The sequence below is a fragment of the Ornithorhynchus anatinus genome, chromosome X1 (genome assembly GCF_004115215.2).
Source record: "Ornithorhynchus anatinus isolate Pmale09 chromosome X1, mOrnAna1.pri.v4, whole genome shotgun sequence".
In the NCBI taxonomy this organism is placed as follows: domain Eukaryota; kingdom Metazoa; phylum Chordata; class Mammalia; order Monotremata; family Ornithorhynchidae; genus Ornithorhynchus; species Ornithorhynchus anatinus.
Genome location: NC_041749.1, coordinates 40,395,014 through 40,416,220, shown reverse-complemented (window position 1 = coordinate 40,416,220; position 21,207 = coordinate 40,395,014). Strand labels below are relative to the sequence as shown.

Below are 21,207 nucleotides of genomic sequence, written 5' to 3'. Positions count from 1 at the left end.
CGGAACCCCTCCCCCAGTGCCCCACCTCAAGACGATCCAGGCAGAAATCTACCCAGCTCACATCGACCAGTAGGGCCGATACTGATAAAAATCTTTCAAACTCTCCATTTTTGGGACCCCACACTGCCAAAGTCTGAGGAAACCGTGTGGTCCTCATCGTTGTGATGACAAGGAGAAGGGCGTCAAAATGTAAGTATTCTTGGGGATGGGATAAGGGGGAAAATTTGGGGAAAATGTAAAAACAAAATGTTGGCTCACTTATGAGTTCTGGGGGACTGTGTGGCTCTGGGGGACTGCAGAGGACTGAAGAGAGGCTCAGCAATCTGTTTGGCAAAAGTGATACTCCTAGACATTAAGACATCGGTATTGAGAATCCAGAACCGCACCGTTTCTGGTTTTTAAGGAAAAATGTAGGAGTCGAGAACTTTCAAAAAAGTTTAATATTTATCCTGAAGGAACTGGAGGGCATTCTGAGGATGGATACTTGCTTTACGTTTTGTCGGAATAGATTATTCTGAGTTCTCCTCGAGTTTTAAAATGAAAAATGTATTGATGGAGAAATACATTCTTTTTACAAGAGTAGGAAATTGTACGATATGGAGTGCAAATCAATCACACCAACCTGTTTGATCTTGCAATAAGAAGTAAGCAAATCGTACACAGGAGGCATATGCACAGACATGATGGGGGGAAAAAAAGAAAAACATTATTTCTTTTGTAAAACAAAGAAAATGTGAAAAAACATTCATCTATCCATATGGACAAAAGTAAACCAATCAAACCATGACACTGAAAGAAGAGATCTCATTTAATAATAAAGAAACTCTAGCTATGGTCAGGAAGCAAAATAAACATAATTTTAAATTTTGTTGTTCAGAAGAGTCATTGCTTAGCTGAGAATTCTACTTTTCAAATCAATCTCCTCTTTCAGCTGCTCATTCTGACTTTCCAAAATCATCACAAACACCAAAGGCAGTTTAGTTCTGCATGATTGTACTAATGACACACATGAAATTGGGAGCCAGGTAATACAGATCAATATCCAGGAAATGGTCTGAGATGCAAATGATGCTTGTTAAGGTTGGCCAATTATGATTTACCTCTGAGGTCAGTCTACTAAAAAGAGGGACTTTTTTCATATTTCTCTATATTCCCAATTCAATGTTTTTTGCAGTACAATGACAAATTACAGTAACAAAAAGTGACCAAACAAATTTACAGTCAGAAGATTAGTAGGTTGTTAATCGCAATTACGACGAAGCTTCCGGAGAAGAGGCTAATTTTGGTTATTCAAGCAGGTGGCACCTAAAAGAAACACCTTTTAGAGACAAAACGGACAACACAAAAGGGGAGAGGGGTTAACGCACACAGAGTGCATGCTGGGAAAACCAACCAACACTCCACTTTTCTCCTAACAAACATGCCTGAGAGGAAATGAGTTTTCATTTTCGGATAGGAAGCAAATAACATTCCAGAGTGTACACCTTTTTAAGAGTACTCCAAAAACGTGATTAAAAGAAAACTTGGAAGGAGCAAATCCAAATCAATGATATGAGCTTCTACTAAGATATCATGCTGCTTCTTTTTTTGCTTGCTTGAATTTCTTTGTGGCTGAATAACTGTCAGGAAAGAGCAACTGATCACTTTAATACTTCTGGAATTCTCTGAGAAGTCTTTGAAGCCCTGAGCACATTTATTTACCCAACTGTTGTAGATTAGTCTAGGATACGGTAAGAGTAAAGATAATGCTTTAAAAAGAAAGTAAGCTGCAAGCTAGGATTAAAAGCAACTCTTCCCTCCCCCTTTTCCTGGAATACTTCATTTGGCAGATTTGAAAACTGAAATACAGATGCAGAGTCTTCCGTTTAAGCGACAGAATTACGTTTTAGGGAAAACAGTCATAGCAAGAGTCTAGCCCAGTGAATTCTCTAAGTGGCTCTCAGCCTGGGTTTCTCCTAGTCAACAACCAACTATCTAAGAATGGTGAGCTAGGAATCCAGGCACTCTAGTGAGAAGAACGAAACCACTGGAATTAGTTTTGACATAAAAATTTCCTTAAGCATTTGAATGCAGAGCTAAAGAGTCCCAAATCATTTTTACTATTTGCTGAAATTTCTAAAAGGCCTCAAGCTTCTTAAGTCATGCCTGCCTTGGTCTTTGCTTTCCCCTGCCCCAAAACATTTTTCAATCCAGATTTCAGTTTTATAGATGATGGGCTTGGAACTCTTAGTTATAATCTTGGCCTGGGAACCAACTACCTTCCGGTAGTCAGAAAATGAGAACCGTGGGACATGATCTTTCCACGCAGCTTACTAGCTCTCTTTATTTACATTATCTCAAATGCAAAGCATGAATTTGTCTTCCATTGTCTCAAAATAAGCTTAGCATATGTTTAACAATTATTCCCCCCCCCACGGGAAAAATCAGGAAGGGACGGGGAATAAATTGCATGCTTTGGCCTCTTCCAAAATCCAAAATATCTTTAGTTTCAAAAAGTGACAGGGAGCAGTGCAGCATTTACAAAATGAGGTGTACAGGTTATGGAAAGCCAGAGCTTTGTTAGAGGATTTAAGTGCTCCCACTCACTAGTCAAGGAATTATCCAGAGGTTTCTCTATGACAGAACATGTGGAGTCTGAACTACTGCTGCTGCCTGGAAAACAAAGAGATGCTCCCAACGGAAACCCAGAGAAAGAGGAAACAAGGATATGAAAAAAAAAAAAACACATGCAGAAAAATGTCATTCCTGAGGAAACCATTTTACAGGACTATCAAATCACTCATTTCCAAATAAATACATTTTCTCTGAAAAGGACACATTTTGGAGTTTCGCCACATTTCAGGTCCCAAACATAAAAGGATGCCTTAGTAAATTCCTTTTTTAGGAATCTGATGTGTGTGGCCACTCACGCTACTCACCCAAACATTAATACGGCATGTTGAAATGAAAAAAAAAACAACTAACAGAATGAAAACAAAAATTATCAAAGAAATTCAATTTATATTCAATATTAACTTTCACCTTGCCCAGAAATTGAATTTCCCTACTGCTACCAATCCCTCCTTCCCCAAGCCACCATGATAAAATACACTGTTTAATCTCAATTAGGCTGCCTACTGGGTATGTTTTCAAATTGCTTCATAGAAAAAATGGGAATTTCCTATTGTCATTAGTTATTTCAACACCAAAAGAAAATAATGATGAAACTGATTTTAATTTCTGTACTTAACTCATCGCTGACATATCTTCTAACTAATTTTCAAATAAACAATACAGATACGTTGTCCTGGCAGAACCCTTGTTCTTTATCACAGTTGCTACTAAAGGCACCTTTTCAAAACTCAGATCCTTCCTAGTAGAGTTATTTCATTTCAGATCTTAGATAACTATGGAGTTTGGATATTTGTCTATTCTTGATACAGGGCTATGAAAACATATGCATCAATCTTGCTGAAATCCCCAAATCACTGAATGAGCAAAAAGCAAACAAAATTACCCAGGTATAGTTGTACATTTATTTCCATCATCGCGACCGATTCAGTTCCTAAAAAGGCACGATAAATTGCAGTTGGCATTCCATTTACAGTTCATTAATGTCTCTTTAAAAACAATCGGAAAGAAGCTAGCTTTTGATTCGATTTTGTCGACTTTTAAAATGGAATGATAGGAGGAATACATTACCCCTTCGTTTCTTCCGCTTTTCTCCATCTTCCCCAACTTCCCCCTCGTCATCTTCCTCATCTGATCCACTGATATCGGAGCCTGAGATTTCTTCACCTAAGAGAGGAATTCAACACGATCATTTTCGGGATAATTTTATCCTACACATTTCATTCATAGCTGAGGCGTGGTGGTTCACTAGAGGCGGACACTACATCTAACGGAGTTCATTTGGAGAATCGGTACAAGAACGTCTTGGCATTCGCCCCGAAGAACAGCAGGCCTGTGGCCGCGAAAAAGAGAGATTAACACACACACGCACACCCTCCATCACTTTCACTGAGCACCTCATGGAAGATCTCTCCCTCTCAGTTCAATTACAGTACCATTTAAAATCCTCTCTCCCTCCTCACTGTTCTCCTTTCCTATCTCTTGCTACTTTCCAAACCGACTTCATCCTGCTAATGTGCATATGACAGCTCACAAGTAATAAATGAATGCACATCCAAACGAATGAACATTAAAACTAGTATAATAAAGAAAGTCTGGGGACATAGGGAAGTCAACCCTAACCCAGCCCGATACCTAAGACAATCCAGCACAGCTGTTAAGTACCATCTAGTGGTCAGACTAAAAACTCAAAATTTCTGCACGCCACCATAAATCCAAACTACCCAGGAAGGAAGGCACTTCATTACACAGCGTAAAAAGCAGAGATTCCATCAGGCTCGAACAATATATGAGACAGTGATCATCTACTCTTGAATCTATTTTAAAGCTTAAATACAAAGATTTTCTAGTTCCACAAAATGCATACTTATATAAAGAGCCATTGATTCGCTTTTACTCAGAATTACTAGAGTAAATAGAGTCCAAAAAACTGTCAGTTCTTTCCTTTAACTTCCTTTAAAACTGTTCCATGCCATGTCATCCTCCAATCTGGTTTGGCATTCAGCCCATTGTTTTCCTTTGCTCTGCATGACTGTACACATGGTTTTAATAGAATGGCAGAGCCCAAAATCTACGTACTTACAAATATTTGTGGAAAATGGAATCAATTACCTTCTTCAAGCTTTTTTTTGAGTTCTTCTATTTCTTTCTGAAACTGGCGAAGCAAAGCGTCCTTTGGATCCTCATTAATTCTAGCCTTGTTCTTGATGTTTTTAGCACGGTTAGCGTACCGTAATGTACTGATGGTCTCGTCGTAATTGTAGTCTGCTGGACCGATATTTGCACACTGTCACATTAGAGACACAAAAGCCAGTTAAACTTCATGCTTGGCACCCTTTGTTAACTATAGTGAAGAGTACTGCGATAACCTGACGGGACAATGACAGACTTGAAACAACGAGACACAAACTACTGAACCGAACTTTGCATTCTGAGTTACTTTCTTCAAAGCAGGAAGATAAGCAACATACTTAGCAAGAGTTACTGGAACAGATTTATGAACTAAATATATATTATTGCCTTTGTATTCAAAGATGCTGCCACTTGAGGTGCGGTTTATCTCGAAGAGACAGTGTGGCTTAAAAGCCCAATGCACATGTGAAAACACCACAAACACACAGAGATGATTCCTTGTTGCGCTGACCCAAAGGCTGTTTGCAGCTAGCTCTTAATACCATTGTCATTTCTGTCTCTGCCTCACGATCCTCTCCAGCTTCCTGCTAGAAGACAACCAATCTTTTCTCGACTGAAGAAAGCCATCCTGGCCTGTCTGCCATACGTTGCCTCACAACTCTCGGCTGTGACACCAATTACCTGAGACTGTGCTCCAATGCTTAATAATAATGGCATTTATTAAGCACTTACTATGTGCCAAGCACTGTTCTAAGCACTGGGGTAGATACAAGGTAATCAGGTTGGACAGAAACCCTGCCCCAAGTGGGGCTCACAGTCTCAATCCCCCTTTTACAGATGAGGTAACTGAGATACAGAGAAGTGAAGTGACTTGTCCAAGGTCACACACCAGGCAAGTGGCAGATCCAGGACTACTCGTGACAAGCCCGTGCCCTATCCATAACGGCATGCTGCTTCTCATGCTTGAAGACTGCTCTCTGTCGCCCTTATTTCGGTTGCCCCATTTCAGTTCACGAGCACCTGTTGGTCGAGCACTCTAAGTGCTTGAGCGAGCGCAATAGAGTTAAATGACATGATCCCCGCCCTCAAGGAGCTTATGATCTAGTAGGGGGAAAGACTGACAAAATAATGACCGACTGGCAGAAAGGAGATTGGAAAAATGGAGAGGTGAATGGGCAGCAGGTTATATAACAGATTAAGTTAGGAAGTATGGAAGTGCTCTGGGTGACTGCGAGTGCACAGGGGAGAGGTGGTGATACACAAATGATGAGGTGGTAGTTAGGAGGAAAGGACATAGGGAGAAGAAAAATCAGTTGAAGGAGACCTGGGATTTCAGAAGGGGTTTGAAGATAGAGAAAGCCGGGGTCTGGCAGACTCAAAGTGGGGAGGGAGTCCCAGGCAGAAGGTAAGGGATCAGAAATGAGAGGGGGGAAAATGAGACATAGTGAGTAGTCTAACTTGAGAGGAATGAAGAGTACGAGCTGGGGTGTAGTGGGAGAAGAGGGTGGATAGAAAAGAAAGACGATGGATGTACCATAAAGCCAAGGATCAGTTCTGCTTGATGCAGAGGGGAACAGGTAACCACTAAGGTTTTTGAGCAGCAGGGAGGCATGAGCAGAATATCTTTGAAAAATGATCTGGCCAGCAATCAAGTGTGGCCTGGGGAGGGGAGAGCCCGAATGCTGGAGATATTGAGGAGGCTGCTACAGTGTATATGCTACCCCCATCCACTTTCCTCAAATGACCCATCCAGTGTAGTTGAGTTAAACATCATTTCAGGGTTAAGAGATGGACTTCAGTCCCAGGCCTTCACTGTTTTTGATTCATCACTATAGCCTGAGAGTGATACTATTTGCCACTCGGCGCTCAATATATACGATTGAATAACTCAAAAGATTAGGTCTGCTGGTCTCCCACCTTAGATTGTTGGTTCTTCTCTCTCAAATATTTAGTATAATGTTGCACATACACTAGGTATTCAACAAATACCACTGATTGACTGAGGAAGGTGCTCAAAGAGAGGAATGTAGCATTTGTGGTAGATAGGTGTCTCAAAATCCTATCTGAGTTTGGACAGCACTTTTCAGAGTTACGTCTAAAACCGTCACTCTCCAACAATCTTGCCATCACTTTCAAGCTCCCAAAAGATATGTTAGGCTTCTTGATTTAATTTCCACTTCTTTGTCTATCGTTGCATTTCTGCAGAGTGTGCTGCCGGGGTAATAGAAGGATTTCTATTTTCTTCAGAATTATGTGAGCCCTAGCACCGGGCTGGCTCTTCCAAGATTTCACAATCATTTACAAGTTTTCTTGAGTGTGTACTTCTAGGCACACAGCAACCCTTGAATGACTATGGCGGGGTGAGGAGGGCATGAATACTTTCAATGATGCTCGTGGCCTAAATTGAAAGTGGTAACCTGTGGCACAGTCTAACACCAGCAACAAGATCTCTTATTGCATCCTCCAGCAGGGCTGGACCGAATAAATTCATCAGGACTAGAATTACTAGTTGACCCTCTTTTACCTCCTTGATGATGGAGAATGATCAGGCAGGGGACTCCTAGCTCTTATAAAATCAGCCTATCAGTCAAGCAATAGTATTTATTAAGCACTTTGTGTAGGACACTGAACTGAGGGCTTGGAAGAATACAAAACAGTTGGTAAACATGATCCCTGTTCTCAAGGAGACTACAGTCTAGCGGACTGTACAGCCAGATGACTCTTCAGTAACCTCACAATCTTGGTGAATTTCTCAGAGCCACTAAATTTACTGAATATAATCTACGCCCCCGGAGTTGAAATATTCTCCTGAAGAGGCCAATGAGATGTAGAATTTTATCAAACGACTGTGGAACAACCTTAATCAAGGGTATTTCATGAGCGCTTACAGCATGCAAGAGCACTGTACTTTATATTGGTGTGCCAATAATTTGCATAATTTTGTGCAATGTGTTGGGGTCAGGAGTTGGGCCTGCTGATCAATACGTACTTACCATCATGGTTTTTGAGTTGCCTCCTAGGGAATCCTGAAGAAGACGGGTCAATTTTGAATTACGATAGGGCACGTGGGTACTTTTCCCATCCACCAAAGCGGAGATTACATTGCCAAGGGTGGAAAGGGAAAGGTTAATTTTGGTTGCTTCCTTTAGCCGCTGCCCTGTAGCTCCAGTCTTCGCCTGCCTTTCTGATCCCTAGTGATGAAAAGAGGAAGAGATTATAAAATTCAACAGATTTTCACAAGGGAAGACATTGAATTATGACGTATTATTCACGGGAAAATAACAGGTGAACAAATACATAGTCAATCATGTAGATTGGTGAAAATAAAGCCATACCAAGGAACTTCTGGTATGGCTTTTACTTGTAAGCCTTGGTTTCACACTGAGAGAAAAAATTACCAATTCAATTTGCAAGCTAAAGAACATTTCCTCAGTTAGCTTCTTACGACTTACCGCCAGATCAACGAGGTGCAGTTTGCCCATTCGAACGTGCATATTGCCATCCACTCCTTTCTCGCTGCATTCAATGGTTATCGTAAAGATGGCGTGGGAACGGGAGCTGTGTTCATTCATATTGGTGGCGCCGACGGAGCCTGTAACGTAGGACAGGAACCATTAACGATGGACAGTGGGAGAGCAGTCGTTGGAAAAAAAGAACCGAGATGTAACTAAGAAAACTTCATTTTATTGAATTCAAGACGGGAAGACCCAGAAATCAAAATAAAAAAAATTAAAAAGGGACAAACTTTTTTTTTGGAACCATGAAACTACAGTTACTCAGCCATTATTAAAATCTGGGTTTCATTTTTCCCAGAATAAAACACCAAGATTGAAGTTGGCTAACAAAAACTTCAGGGCATGCATACCCTTTCTTCCCCTAGGACTGCAAGCCCCATGTGGGACTTTGTCTGACCTGATTATCTTGTATCTACTCTAGCACTTAGTAGAATGTTTGGCCTATTATAAGCACTTAAATACCAAAATTATTACTATTTTTCTTAACATTAATAATAATAAATCTCTGTCATGCCAGTTCCCTCCAAAGTGAAGCAAAAAGGTAAGAGAGAAAGTTGGTCTGGGGAAGTTTTAGGAGGGGAGAGGCAGGTCAGTCACTCAGTAAATCTTATTTATTGAGAGCTTACTGGGGAAAGTACAATTTAACAATGAACGGACACATTCCCTGCCCAAAGTGAGATTACAGTCAAGAGGGGGAGAAAGACATTACTATAAATAAATTACAGATATGTGCATAAGTGCTGTGGGACTGGGAGGGCTAAAGTACTCCCTAATTTGTCAGGGAGGGAACAAAGGGGGAGGGAGAGGCAAGCAAAAAAGGCTCCCTTTAAGCCGCCTGTCTTTCTCTCTCTTACTGGCCCCCCATTTTCCACTGGGCCAAGTCACTGGCTTCCTCTCCTGGCCCCTCCACCGAGGTTGCCACCACCCCCAACTTCGGATGGCCCCTTAGGTTGGTTGATGGTTCACCGCTTGTGTTGCTTCTCCCCCTTTTTAAAAATTGTTTATTTTAAGATGCAATTCTTCTTCTGGCAGAGGGGAGGGGATATCTTGCCATGAAGTATCGGTTTCCAATCCAGATGACATATTTGGAAAGATATCCAAATTAAGGAAACGTTGCTGATATCTCCGATTCTGCTGTATTTTAAAATGGATTAAGATGATGCTCTTTTTTCCCAAAGGAACTAAAGTTACCAGTATCATCCAATGCTGTCTCAGGAAAATTAAAAGAAAATAAAGCTACATTTTAAAATCATAAAAATTAGCAGCTTACTGCACCGGAAGTCAAAAGGCATATGGATTGGGCATATATAATGCCAGAACATTGCCAGACGCTCAATAAGTTAGAAGGGAAATGCAAATGAGATCAATTTTTAAAAGGGCACATGAGCAGAAAGGAAGGAAAAAAATGAAAACTCTATTAAAATGAAGATATTTATGAATTGGCCCAATTCACCTAACTTCTCTGTGCCACAATTATCTCATCTTTAAAATGGGGATTAAGACAGTGAGCCCCATATGGGACACTGACTGTGTCCAACTTTATTTGTTTGTATCTACCCCAGCGATTAGTATAGTGTCTGGCACATAGTAAGCACTTAACAAAAACCAAAGGGGCAAAACAAGTTGACCAGCTGAAAACTAGAAGCTACACTCAGCTCATGAAGGGGTTCAGTGGTATGCGAACAGATGCAGAGATAAAACTAAAGCACTTTTAATTTTAGCATTCTTACTAGAACCCAATGTTAAAACTACTGCATTACTTCCTGTTTACCCTCCCTTGTAAGGATGAATACATTTCCACTAAAAAGGATTTTCCATTAGAAATGCTGGGTTTGCAGGTAATTGATTTTCACTGCTCTTAATAACTTCAAAAATGAATTTCCCTTCAAAGGAGGTCAGGTGCCCTAGAAGTAAGACTGCTTTAAAGCAAAGGGGTCTAGCCCACCCGAGAAACTGAACAACACTAATTTAGACACCCACTGAACATTATTACTATTAAGGATTTCATACTGTGTTTTCTGAAGGATTTCTTTTGAACTTTGCACACGCTTCCTTGAGGAGCAGCATGGCCTAGTGGAAAGAGCACGGCCCTGGGAATCAGGACTTTGCTTCTAATCCTGGCTCCGCACATGCCCGCTGTGTGACTTCAGGCAAGTCGCTTCGCTTCTCGGGGCCTCCGTTACTTCATCTGTAAAGTGGGGATTTAAGACCTGTCCTCCTTCCTGATTAGACCATGAGCCTGTGCGAGACAGGGACTGTGCCTGACCTAATTACCTCGTTATCTTTCCCAGCGCTTAGAACAGTGTTTGACTCATAGTAAGCGCTTTACAAATACCACATTTGTCATTTAATTTTTACTCCCAACTTTCCATCTGCTCTCTGCCCACCCCGCCACCTCAGCCCCCACCCCAAACCTTCTATATGTCACATCAAGGAGATTAAACTTTGCAGGCAATCTCTTAGGAAGTTAACGTTGTTTTAGAATAAAACCTGGAAGCCCTGAAGAGATATCTCATCCTTTTTCCAAATTTGTTGGAAAATGCCAGCGAGCAAAGGAGTCTTGGGATGGGTAAAGGTCAGCGTACTTTATCGTATCGTATTATGCTGCCATTTCACTCAAGGTCTAACCCAACGTTAATGAACCGTGTGGTCCAAGGGAAGGAGGCCCTATTCAATTTTACCCCGCTTAGCTAAAGGCCACATAATGGAAAAACTCATCCGTCTTTCGTGCATTACATTTGCAATACAGATGCACCCTAAAATTCAAAACGACCAAACTGTCAAGTCTTGCTCTAACTGGTTTCTGGTAGTTTAAACATAAGCTCCCTGCTTCAATGGTTTATTAAAGAGAAGCAGTGTGGTCTAGTGGAAAGAGCACAGACTTTGAAGTCAGAGGGGCTGGGTTCAAATCCCAACCCTGCCACTGGTCTGCTGGGCGACCACAGGCAAGTCACATAACTTCTCTGTGCCTCAGTTACCTCATCTGTAAAAGAGGAATTAAATCTTCCTCCCTCCAATTTAGACTGTGAGCCCTAAGTGGGACAGGGACTGTGTCCAACCTGATTTCAGTGCAAGCACTTAAATACCATAAAAACAAAAAACAGAACACATTTCTACATGAACCCAATAAAGCCGTTTTATCTTGTCCCACCTGGAAACAGACACCAATTAAGGCACTACTTACGATTTTTGTGGCCCAACGTCATAATTCTATCCATATCATCTGCATTGTTCACAACATAAGCTGACAGATCTTTGATGTAAACTCCCACATCAGGTCTTTCTTTAACCTAATTACACAAACAGAAAATCAAATATGGACACCATCCTACAGGAAGTTGTCGAAGGCAAAAATATCAATAGGTTCAAGGAACAGAGAGACCGAGAACTGAGACCTGGGAGGGAAAGTAAATGGTGGTAAATGCTCCACCTTTAGCTTGCATATCAAGGAGGGCAATTACCACATTGCTCCACCGAGCAGAGCATCTTGTGTTGGCCCGTGAGGCAAAGCGCTAGCCTGGATGGCCACTGGTCTCATCCAGGAATGACATTTTCTAGATTTTTACAAAGTATCAAATTTTACTGTGGTACCTCCTTGTATATTATCAAAGGGAAAATAATCATGGAAATGGGACTTGGGGCATATGGGAAGCAGCATGGCCTAGTGGAAAGAGCATGGGTCTAGGAGTCTCAGGGCATAGGTTCTAATCCTGGTTCAGTTTCCTCTATTGGAAAATAGGAATCCGATACCTGTTCTCCCTCCTATTTACACTGTGACGCCCATATGGGACAGAGATTGTGTCCGACTTGTTTATCTTGCATCTACCCCAGCATTTAGAACAGTGCTTGACTCTGCTCTGGACTGTAGATTGTAATCCCCCTAGAATGTATGCTCGTCTTGAGCAGGGAATGTGTCATTATATTGTTATACTGAACTCTCCGAAGCATTTAATACAATGCTCTGCACACAATAAATGCTCAATAATTATGACTGACAGTACACACTTTACAAAAACCATAATCACCATGGTTTTCAATGATCAGAACCAAGAAGAGCAAGACTGTGAAAGATGCTTTTTACAGGACCCTTGACATTAGAGAGAAAAAGCACATATTTAGCTTCCTAGACAGCCACTCACGGATCCGGACCCCAGCCAGGGACACCAACTTTTCATTTTGAGTGTGGGGCAAACCTGGGGATGGCGTTTTGAGGAGACAAGGAGAGGAAGAGGTGGGCATGGTGGGGAGAAAAGTGGGAGGGAATGGAGGACAGGAGGAAGGGGAAGGAGGAGCATCTCTTCCTCCTCCACCACCATCCCTCTGGTCCTCAGCGGGCACTGGAGCTAGCCGCTGGCGGCTTCCCTCATCACCACCATGTTGCTCCTTCGTCGCTCCCTTTTCGGCTCCGAGAGGCAGAGTAAGCTAAATCCAGCTGCCCGAGGAGCCTTGGGGGTGAAGCTATGAGCTATGAGGATGGTGGCCACTGTCACCCACAAGGAATGACCTCGTAGAGCTCCAGCCCCTCCCCAGGAAGCAATGGGTGGAGCTCGGGGAAAGTTAGAGACACACTGGAGTAGTTCCCTGGCTATATTTTACCTCCTTCCAGAGAGAACTACAACAGCAACCACCCAGAAGCTGGAAAGGGGAAGGACTGGAGAGGGAGGGGAAGGGCATCACTCTAGGTAGAGTGCTTACGACAGTGCTCTGCACCGAGTAAGCACCCAATAAGCACCACTGATTGAGATGCTCCTGGGGGGCCATCCTGGAAGTCCACCCGCCCATCTCCAGAGTTTAACGCACTGGCTTGCAAGGAGAGTGAGAGATTAAAAGGCAGAACTATTGAGGAATCTCCAAGAGCCATCCCTCCAAATAAAGTCAATCAAAAATCAATTCAATTTTTGAATCCAGGAGATGGCGAGCACTGTGCTTCAGATTCGACAGTTATGATTCAACAATTGAAATCCTTAAGGTGACAAATGGCTCTGCCTGGCATTTCCTGGTACCAGATGGAAAGGTGGTGTTCCTTCCAAATGGAGCCTTTCAGAAGTCACTTCTAATGGTTTGCAGGAGGAGATAAAATTCTAGAGAAGATATTGCCACAGACTAGCCCAGAGGATAGAAGATATCAATTTGCAAGCTATGACTTGGCAAAGTCAGGCCATTACTGCAAAAGCCAAAGTGGAACTGGGATGTAATAACAGGAGATCAAGACACAAGAAATAAGAAGCAATACTTCTCAATTCTGCACTTGGCCCTTATTAAAATACCAGGCACACGGGTCTGGGAGTCAGAAGGTCATGGATTCTAAACCCGGCCCTGCCGCTTGTCTGCTGGGTGACCTTGGGCAAGTCACCTCATTTCTCTGGGCCTCAGTTATCTCATCTGGAAAATGCGGACTGAGACTGTGAGCCCCATATGGGACGGGGACTCTGTCCAACCCAGTTTGTCTATATCATCCCCAGTCCTCAGTAGGGTGCCTCATACATAGTAAGCGCTTAACAAATACCATAATTATCATTATTACCATTGTCACCATGCTCGAGGAGAAGAGAGGAGGAAAGAACTTTACAACTGTCAAAGTGATTAAAGAGCCAGAATCGCCTAGAGATAGGTTGTGGGAGTCTCACACTTGGAGCTCTTTAAGGAAAGGATGAACCACCATCTGTTCTGGTTGAACTAGTTAACCAGCCAGAAGCCTGGGCCACATGACTTTCATTCAGTCATATTTCATTCAATCATATTTGAGTGCTTACTGTGTGCAAAGCACTGTACTAACCGCTTGGGAGAGTACAACAACAGACACATTCCCTGCCCATGATGAGCTCACAGTCTAGAGGGGGAGAGAGATATTAATATACATAAATAATTTCTCAAAGTCACTTTGAGCTGACTGAAATTGCTATATTTTGTAAACGCTCTCACCTCTAATCTCTGGGTCTGGTCTTTTCCTAGCAGGTCACGCACTTCTTCGTTATAAATTTCCAAATAGGATACTCGCACCAGAAATCTAAAAGTAAAACATTTTTGAAAAGGACGTTAGACTCTTGAACTCAACAGTCCACCTTTCACTGTTAAAAGCATGCTGCACGAGGAAGGGGAATTAAGGATTTTTGGAGCAGCTCCAAAACGGGTCATCAGCAGGGAACATGCTTGGAAATCATCCAGCTAATATTTGGCGGAAGAAGTCATATTTACCTTGTGTCCCCCTCTGCTTTTGCAATATGCCCAAAAATATGGGCAAATGAATTTGGGATGATTCCTCTAAGTTCAGGCACAGCTCGCACACCTTCCATTGTAAAGGTTTTGCCTGTTCCAGTCTGTCCATATGCAAAAATAGTTCCTAAAATGGAAAAAAAAAAAGTATTTATTCTGCAGGACTGTACTAAAGAAGAATAGTTGGCCCACATGGGGAGATTTCTAACCAGAGAGGCAAGTCAGTTCTAGTATGTGTGTCTTTGAGATACTTCCCAGGTTTCGTAACCGGCAAAACGGAATTTCTTCTTGACTGTTCAAAACTCGACTACTCAACATTGCATAAAGCAAAGAAACTGCAATGATGTAGTAAGGAGTAATCATTTTCCAACTGTTAAGTGACAATTCTCACGCTGTGGGATGATGAAGGCCAGGATAACCTGTACTACCCCAGTTGTAAACATTCTGATAGTTATTTAGAGTGCTTTCACTCCGCACTTCAGATGGAATGTGATGGCAAAATCGGGGGAAGTTCATTCGACCACATCCATCTGATTGGATAGAACACAAGGCACTGTGGGCAGAAAGAGATGTGCGCATGCTTGTGGTGTCAGACCCAGGGTGAGTACTAAAATGTGAGCTTCTTTAACACAGGATTCACCAAGAAGGCAAAATTGGCGTTACAGGAGCAATAACTGCATTAATAACTTTCTCCACGTTCCTTGACTTCCTCACTAAACTGTGATGAGATCAAAAGAGAACCTTGATCAATAGTAATCTAGGATCATCAGTCCAACATAGAAATGTTGTTGGTCACAAATTAGACTTGGTAAATATCCGAATGCAAGTTTGGCCAAACCTTTATTGGCCACCATGCCAACCACGCCACAGTTCAATAGCATTTCTGTATATATCCTATTACTTAATATATATATCCCATTACTTAACCATTCACTCACCTAAATATCCATGTACCTTTCATAGATTATTTTAGCGTCTGTCTCCCCTGCCAAATTGTAAGATCCTTGAGGGTAGGGATCATGACTACTAGCTCTAATGTACTCTTCCAAGAGCTTAGTACTGTGCTCTAAACCCAGTAGGGCTAAACACTAACTTACCACGTGCTTTTCGGCATACCTTCAATATCAATATTTTTGACCCCCATTTCAGAAAGTGATTGAAACAGTGTAAACGACTTTCCATACATGGATGGGAAGGAAAAAAAAACCATATGATTTACAGTTGACTAGAATTTTGATTTCTCCCATCCTACCCTGTTTCAAGTGCCAATATCACAAAGGTGTAATCTACACAGCAAACAGAGAACCACAAGATGCTTAAAGAGAAAAAATGGGCTTTGCAGGAAATGGGAAGATTTAGTAGCCCAAAGAACACAAGGTTGATTTCCATCTCAAAAGATTCCACAAGGTCTGGAATTGGACTAATTTCCAATTAAGTAAACCATCATTTCAAGAAAAATCATAACTAAGAATTTTTTTACTTTATTTTGCTACCTATTTGCATGCTTAAAAAATGCAGAAAAACTCTCATTTCAAATTATTTTGAATGCTCCTTAGAGGGAAAAGAAACATGAGATAATGATATATGGTTAATACCGTGCTCTGATCACAGTAGGAAAAAGTGTGACCGAGTGGATAAAGCACGGGTTTGGGAGCCTAAGAACTTGGGTTCTAAACCCGGCTCCACCACTTGCCCACTATGTGACCTTGGGCAAGTTACTTCTCAGTGCCTCAGTTTCCTCAACTGCAAAATGAGGATTCAATACCTGTTCTTCCCCCTTCTTGACTGTAAGCCCCACATGACAGGGACTGAATCTGGCCTGATTAACTTCAATCTATCCCAGAGCCTAGAACTGTCAATGAGTCACTATTGTATTTATTGAACTCTTAGTGTGTACAGAGCACTGTACTGAGCGCTTGGGAGAGTACAATACATTATAACACACACATTTCCTGCTCACACAGTCAACAGTTTACAAATATCTTTTTTTTTTCTAAAAGTACTCAAATACCACTGACTGATTGGCGGGCAGAATCACATCTCTGTAACTGTTTGTAACATGATTAGACAGAACATCTGGGAGAAAATGCACAAAACTGAAAATCCTGGGCCTAGAGGTGCTCCTGTGAAGCTCCAACAGGCCTCCTCTACCCTTATGATCTTGTCCAGGCAATTTGGTGTGTTGTTTTTCATTTTATGAACTGGATTTGATAATTTCCCAACGCTTCCTCTTCAACAGGCTCCTTTTAGGCCAGGGTAATTTTTTATATAATGGCTAAAACGGCAAAATTAACATAATCATGCATTTTATAAAGAATGGCTGTAGATTACTGTTAACGACGACTGGAAAAAGGATAAGAATTAGACCAGAGAAACAGAGAAAAGGGCAGAAGAAATCTGATACAGTCCAAGTACTAGTGAAAATGACATTTACGTTTTAAAAAGACAAAGTAGACATTAAAAGCATTCGAGCATTCAACTGAATAAGGAGAGTATTTACCATTATAGCCTTCCAGAACAGAGTCAATAATAGGCCTTGCAGTCAAGTTATAGACATCGAGCTGTTTACTCTCTGGGCCAAAAACAGTGTCAAACGTAAATGTCTTTGGAGGTTCATTGGCAGAATCTGTTTTATTCACTGTAATTGTTCCCCTCATCTCATCCACGCTAACGGAGAGTTTGTAACACATAGCCTTCTCCCGCTCATTAAACGGACGGCATCGAACCACAACTTTCACGTTGTCACAGCTTTCAGGTTTTTCTGGTTTTTCAGATTTGTTGACCTAGAAAAACAAAAAAACCCCCACAAAACATTCACTTTCATAATCCTGTATAAGTGAATTATTTTTCCTAGCGATTGCTTTCGATTATCATTAAGAAGTCCTGCTCGAAGACCTCAACCGTTATGCAAACTAAATAAATATTACCGGCAACTTAAAATTTAAAAAGTGCTGCTTATCAGAAAAATAAAGATTTCCTAACTTTCTGCAAACTAATGACAGAGATTATCTGTGTTACTTTCCTAACAAGAGGAAAACACAATTAAGTACAGTTAATACTGAAAATTCCAAACTACAATGGCTGTTTTGTATTTCCGAACTTGGGAATTTCAACTTCTTAGCTCCATTTATTTTCCCAAGCATCACGGTTTCTAGCTAATGAAATGCAGAGTAAAATGCTTATGAAATAGGATACGTAATCCGGTTGCCCTCTGAAATATGACAGAGTTCAAAGAGAAACTGTTGACAGAAATAAGTCCTCAATTTCTTTCAATTTGAGTACAGGAAGGTAAGAAATATTTCCTACAGAAAATTATCTATTATCGAATTAGCCTTCATCACAAGAATATACCGTTGCACGTGACACACACGGTTTGATGAATCACGTTGAATGGCAGCTAATAAAAAGTACAGTTCCTTACTATCACTAGTCATGAGACTGCCTTGAAGCCCACTCACTGTTTTTAAAGTAGTCCACTGAGAAACCCTAAAAGATAGGATGAGAAATCACACCTGAAATGTCAATGGTTCATCAGGCTCTTAAAAGAGCTAAGTCAGGAAAATAACGAATAGACACCATCGAATAAAGCTAACCACTCAGATGTGGAAAGATGAGAAGAAGGTAAATTCCCGGGTCGATTCGATTGTTCAGATCATCTTGAGAGACCCTCAAGGGCAAAAGCAGACAGCAGTGTCCCTCTGGTGACACAGTAAATTGGGCCGGGGCCAAAATGAGATCTCAGGAGTAGAACCCTAGGACTCTTTACTGCCAGCCTTGCAGGCTTTTCAGCAGGCTATGCCAAAAGCAGTAGAGAAGGGCTAGAAAATAAATCTTTGATCGGACACTGCAACTGAATTGCAAAAAGGCACGCCAATTTTGGGGGCCTCCAGGGGTTGGAGGGTGGCATGACCCCAGCCTGATCTCTAAAGTGATGCTCAGAGGCTATTATGGGGCTGCCAAGTTTGGGAAAGACCCAGATTCCAGGGGCCTGGGCTAAGACGCCCAACTGGAAGCTAGAAATGATTACCTAAACGAGGCCTGCCCTTGCTCGGGCCCTCCTGGCCCACATCAATCATTCCACCTCAGGGATTTCGGCCACACCGTCCCTGGGGGTGCCATTAACTGGAACCGGGCCAGACCACAAAAAACAACCGGGATTGGGGCCTGGGACATGAAGACTAGTGCCTTGGGTCTGGGACATGGGGCCTGGGATCTGGACTTTGGAGTCTGGGATCTGGGATCTGAGACAGTAATAATAATAATTATGGCATTTATTGAGGGCTTACTATGTGTCAAGCACTGTTCTAAGCCCTGGAGCACTGTTCTAAGCACTGCATCTGGGGCCTGGGATCTGGAGCCTGGGATGTGGGGCCTGAAATCTGGGATCTAGAGATCTGGGGTCTGGGATCTGAGGTCTGGGGCCTGTAGCCTAAGATCTGGGACTTAGGATTTGGAGGCTGGGATCTGACATCTGAGTTCTGGAGCTTGGGGGCTGGGATCTGAAGCCTGGGGTGTAGGATCTGGAGCCTGGGGCCTGGGATCTGGAGCCTGGGAATCTAGGACCTGGAGCCTGGGATGTGGAGCATGGGATCTGGAGCACGGGATCTAGGATCTGGAGCCTGGGATGTAGGATCTGGAGCCTGGGGGCTGGGATCTGGAGTCTGGGATGTAGGATCTGGAATCTGGGATGTAGGATCTGGAGCCCGGGATGTAGGATCTGGAGCCCGGGATGTAGGATCTGGAGCCCGAGGGCTGGGATCTGGAGTCTGGGTTGTAGGATCTGGAGCCTGGGGGCTGGGATGTGGAGCCTGGGATGTAGGATCTGGAGCTCGGGGCCTGGGATGTGGAGCCTGGGATGTAGGATCTGGAGCCTGGGATGTAAGATCTGGGGCTCGGGGCCTGGGCTGTGGAACCTGGGATGTAGGATCTGGAGCCTGGGATGTAAGATCTGGGGCTCGGGGCCTGGGCTGTGGAACCTGGGATGTAGGATCTGGAGCCTGGGATGTAGGATCTGGGGCTCGGGGCCTGGGATGTGGAACCTGGGATGTAGGATCTGGAGCTCGGGGCCTGGGATGTGGAGCCTGGGATGTAGGATCTGGAGCTCGGGGCCTGGGATGTGGAGCCCGGGGGCTGGGATCTGACATGTGGGGTGTGGTATCTCCGAAGCGCGGGGCCTGGGCGGGTCCAGCACCTCTCCAGTCCTGCCCCTTCCTCCCCCGCCTCCCCCCCGGGGGTCTCCGCGCCTCCATGGCTCCCGGGGGGGGGGGGGGGGGGGAGAGAGGGGCGGCTCCTCCCGCCGCAGCCCCGGGAGGAGGCCGAGAACCCGGCGCCTCCATGGCAACGGCGGCGGGCCCCGCCCCTGGGGGGGGGGGAGGATGGAGGTCGGTGGCCTTACCGGCATCTTGGGGCGCTCCCCGCGCGGGGTGGGCGCTGCCCCGGCCCGTCCGTCAGCCCGAAGCGCGGGAGGGACCGGCCCGGCCCCGCCGCCCGCCGACCCGCTCCTGCTGCTGCTGCCGCCGCCCGCCCGCCCGGCCTCCCTCCGGCCCGGCCTCGGGGGAGCGGCCAGCCCGCCGCGCCTGCGCACACGCCCCTTCGCCCCACGCCCCACTGCGCCTGCGCCCTCCTCCCCCGCCCTCCCGGCCTCGGGGGAGCGGCCAGCCCGCCGCGCCTGCGCACACGCCCCCTCGCCCCACGCCCCACTGCGCCTGCGCGCTCCTCCCCCGCCCTCCCGGCCTCGGGGGAACGGCCAGCCCGGCGCGCCTGCGCAGACGCCCCCTCGCCCCGACGCCACACTGCGCCTGCGCGCTCCTCCCCTGTTTCCCCCCCCTCCCCGCACACGCGGCCTGTGCACCTGCGGCCCAGCCCAGCCCTGCGCTAGGCCCTTGTGCGAGGCTGAGGGAAGCGTTGTGTCCAGACACCCTCCCCCCCACACACACATTAGGGCCTCTCATAGGCAGCCATTCATTCAGTCGTCTTTATTCATTCATTCATTCAAGTGTATTGATTGGGTGCTGGCCTATGTGCAGAGGCCTGCACTAAGCGCTTGGAAGGGACAATTCGACAACAGAGAGAGACCATCCCTGCTCATTCATTCATCCATTCATCCATTCATTCAATAGTATTGATTGAGCGCTGATTATGTGCAGAGCCCTGTATTAAGCAGCGTGGCTCAGTGGAAAGAGCATGGGCTTTGGAGTCAGGGCTCATGAGTTCGAATCCCAGCTCTGCCACTTGTCGGCTGTGTGACTGTGGGCAAGTCACTTAACTTCTCTGTGCCTCAGTTCCCTCATCTGTAAAATGGGGATTAAGACTGTGAGCCCCATGTGGGACAACCTGATTCCCCTATGTCTACCCCAGCGCTTAGAACAGTGCTCGGCACATAGTAAGCGCTTAACAAATACCAACATTATTATTATTAAGCGCTTGGCAACAGAGAGAGACCATCCCTGCTCATTCATTTATTCATTCATTCAATAGTATTGATTGGGCGCTGATTATGTGCAGAGCCCTTTATCAAATGCTTGGAAGGGACAATTCGGCAACAGAGAGAGACCATCCCTGCTCCTTCATTCATTCAATAGTATTTATTCGATAGTATTTATTGAGCGCTGACTATGTGCAGAGCCCTGTACTAAGCGCTTGGAAGGGACAATTCGACAGTAGAGAGAGACCATCCCTGCCCATTCATTCATTCAATAGTATTTATTAAGTGCTGACTATGTGCAGAGCCCTGTAC

The 21,207-nt window shown here is 44.1% G+C and overlaps 1 protein-coding gene across 4 annotated transcripts in view; it reads right to left on the bottom strand.

Annotated features, from left to right (window-relative positions):
- KIF3A (kinesin family member 3A) overlaps positions 1–19,967 on the bottom strand; it is a 34,405-nt gene extending 14,438 nt beyond the window's left edge. The window contains exons 1-12 of one of the 4 annotated variants that reach the window (XM_029050308.1): positions 19,867–19,967; positions 16,972–17,254; positions 14,454–14,598; positions 14,181–14,265; positions 11,443–11,548; positions 8,196–8,335; positions 7,737–7,934; positions 4,723–4,897; positions 3,682–3,777; positions 3,497–3,544; positions 2,587–2,652; positions 623–631 (exon numbers count right to left, since the gene is read on the bottom strand). In XM_029050308.1, the coding sequence (XP_028906141.1) occupies positions 623–631; positions 2,587–2,652; positions 3,497–3,544; positions 3,682–3,777; positions 4,723–4,897; positions 7,737–7,934; positions 8,196–8,335; positions 11,443–11,548; positions 14,181–14,265; positions 14,454–14,598; positions 16,972–17,254; positions 19,867–19,872 (1,357 nt within the window). In that variant the 5' untranslated portion in view covers positions 19,873–19,967. The remainder of the gene's footprint in view (positions 1–622; positions 632–2,586; positions 2,653–3,496; positions 3,545–3,681; positions 3,778–4,722; positions 4,898–7,736; positions 7,935–8,195; positions 8,336–11,442; positions 11,549–14,180; positions 14,266–14,453; positions 14,599–16,971; positions 17,255–19,866) is intronic. The other 3 variants (XM_029050309.1, XM_029050310.1, XM_029050311.1) reach the window with 3 other exon arrangements.
- Between the last annotated feature and the right edge of the window lie 1,240 nt (positions 19,968–21,207).